The sequence below is a fragment of the Nematolebias whitei genome, chromosome 6 (genome assembly GCF_014905685.2).
Source record: "Nematolebias whitei isolate Nwh7 chromosome 6, NemWhi1, whole genome shotgun sequence".
Classification (NCBI taxonomy): Eukaryota; Metazoa; Chordata; class Actinopteri; order Cyprinodontiformes; family Rivulidae; genus Nematolebias; species Nematolebias whitei.
In genome coordinates, this window is record NC_056503.1 from 5,318,078 (window position 1) to 5,319,191 (window position 1,114).

The following is a 1,114-nucleotide window of genomic DNA, read 5'->3' on the forward strand; positions in this document are numbered from 1 at the left end:
GATCAGCAGCAACATGAAACCGATCTGTTTTGATAATGGTAGGGGAAACCAGTGTCAGGCCAATTTGCTTTGAAGTCTCAGCCATTAACTTCAACAACCTTGTAATGAGTTTGAAATGACTCGTGTCTGTTTGTTACAAACTCATGATTCAACACCAGTTCGACACATTTAGGTACTGAGGGCTACCACCAAGTATGAGACATCATGAAGACCAAGGAACTCTTCACACTGGTCAAATAATAAATTGTGGAGACTTAAAGTTCAGGGGTGGTTTATAAAAAAATAAACCCTGAATATTCCACTAAGCTCCGATAAATCCAATTTTAGAAAGTGATGATGCCACGTAGCAAACCTGCCGAGAGTCGTCCATCAAAAGTCACGAACCTGTGCGGAAGGCAGGGAAACATCGAGAAGGCCAACATCAACCCTGATGGAGCCGAGCAGAGACAGCAGGATCTGTTCATAGAACCACTACAAGCTGCGGAGCTGGACTTCATGGACGGCTGGCAGAACAATGACAAACATCGTTTTAACTCTTAACCAAATAACAAAATAAAAAGACTGTTTGGTTTCACACGTTTGTTAAAGAAAACCCAAACTAACTTGTGGACCATCAAGGACAACATCACGTCTGAGGCACACTAAACACGTATCATCATTGTTGAGAACACCATCCCTGTAGTAAAGCATGGCGGTGGCAGCCTCATGATGTGGGATGTTTGTATTGGGAAACTGGTCAGTGTGGAAGGAAATATACTGTAACTGGAGCCAGAGAAACTTACTGGAGTCTCCAGATAATTGAGACTGGGATGGAGGTGCACGTTTCAGCAGGACGATGACCTCAAACACGTTGCTGAAGCAACACGTCAGAAACAGGCATGTCCTGGACTGGTCCAGAGCTCCCATCCAACCTGACGGAGCTGCAGCCCTTTGGTCATGAGCAATGGACGAATACATCGAATCATGGACAAGATCATGGAGACCTGACGAGACTTGATGCTAGAACAGCTGCGATTTACAAAAATGACTTTTGGAAGTTGAATAAATATGCACACACCTTTTTTTGGTTTGTTTTATACATTTTATTCATTTAAAACAAGTTATTTCCCCTGAC

At 43.2% G+C, this 1,114-nt stretch overlaps 1 protein-coding gene across 1 annotated transcript in view; it reads left to right on the plus strand.

Annotated features, from left to right (window-relative positions):
* The window catches only part of LOC119411492 (endothelin-converting enzyme-like 1), an 87,537-nt gene extending 86,997 nt beyond the window's left edge, over positions 1 to 540 (plus strand). Inside the window, exon 16 of the mRNA XM_037678441.1 lies at positions 328 to 540. Within this exon, the coding sequence (XP_037534369.1) occupies positions 328 to 540 (213 nt within the window). The remainder of the gene's footprint in view (positions 1 to 327) is intronic.
* Positions 541 to 1,114: the final 574 nt, after the last annotated feature.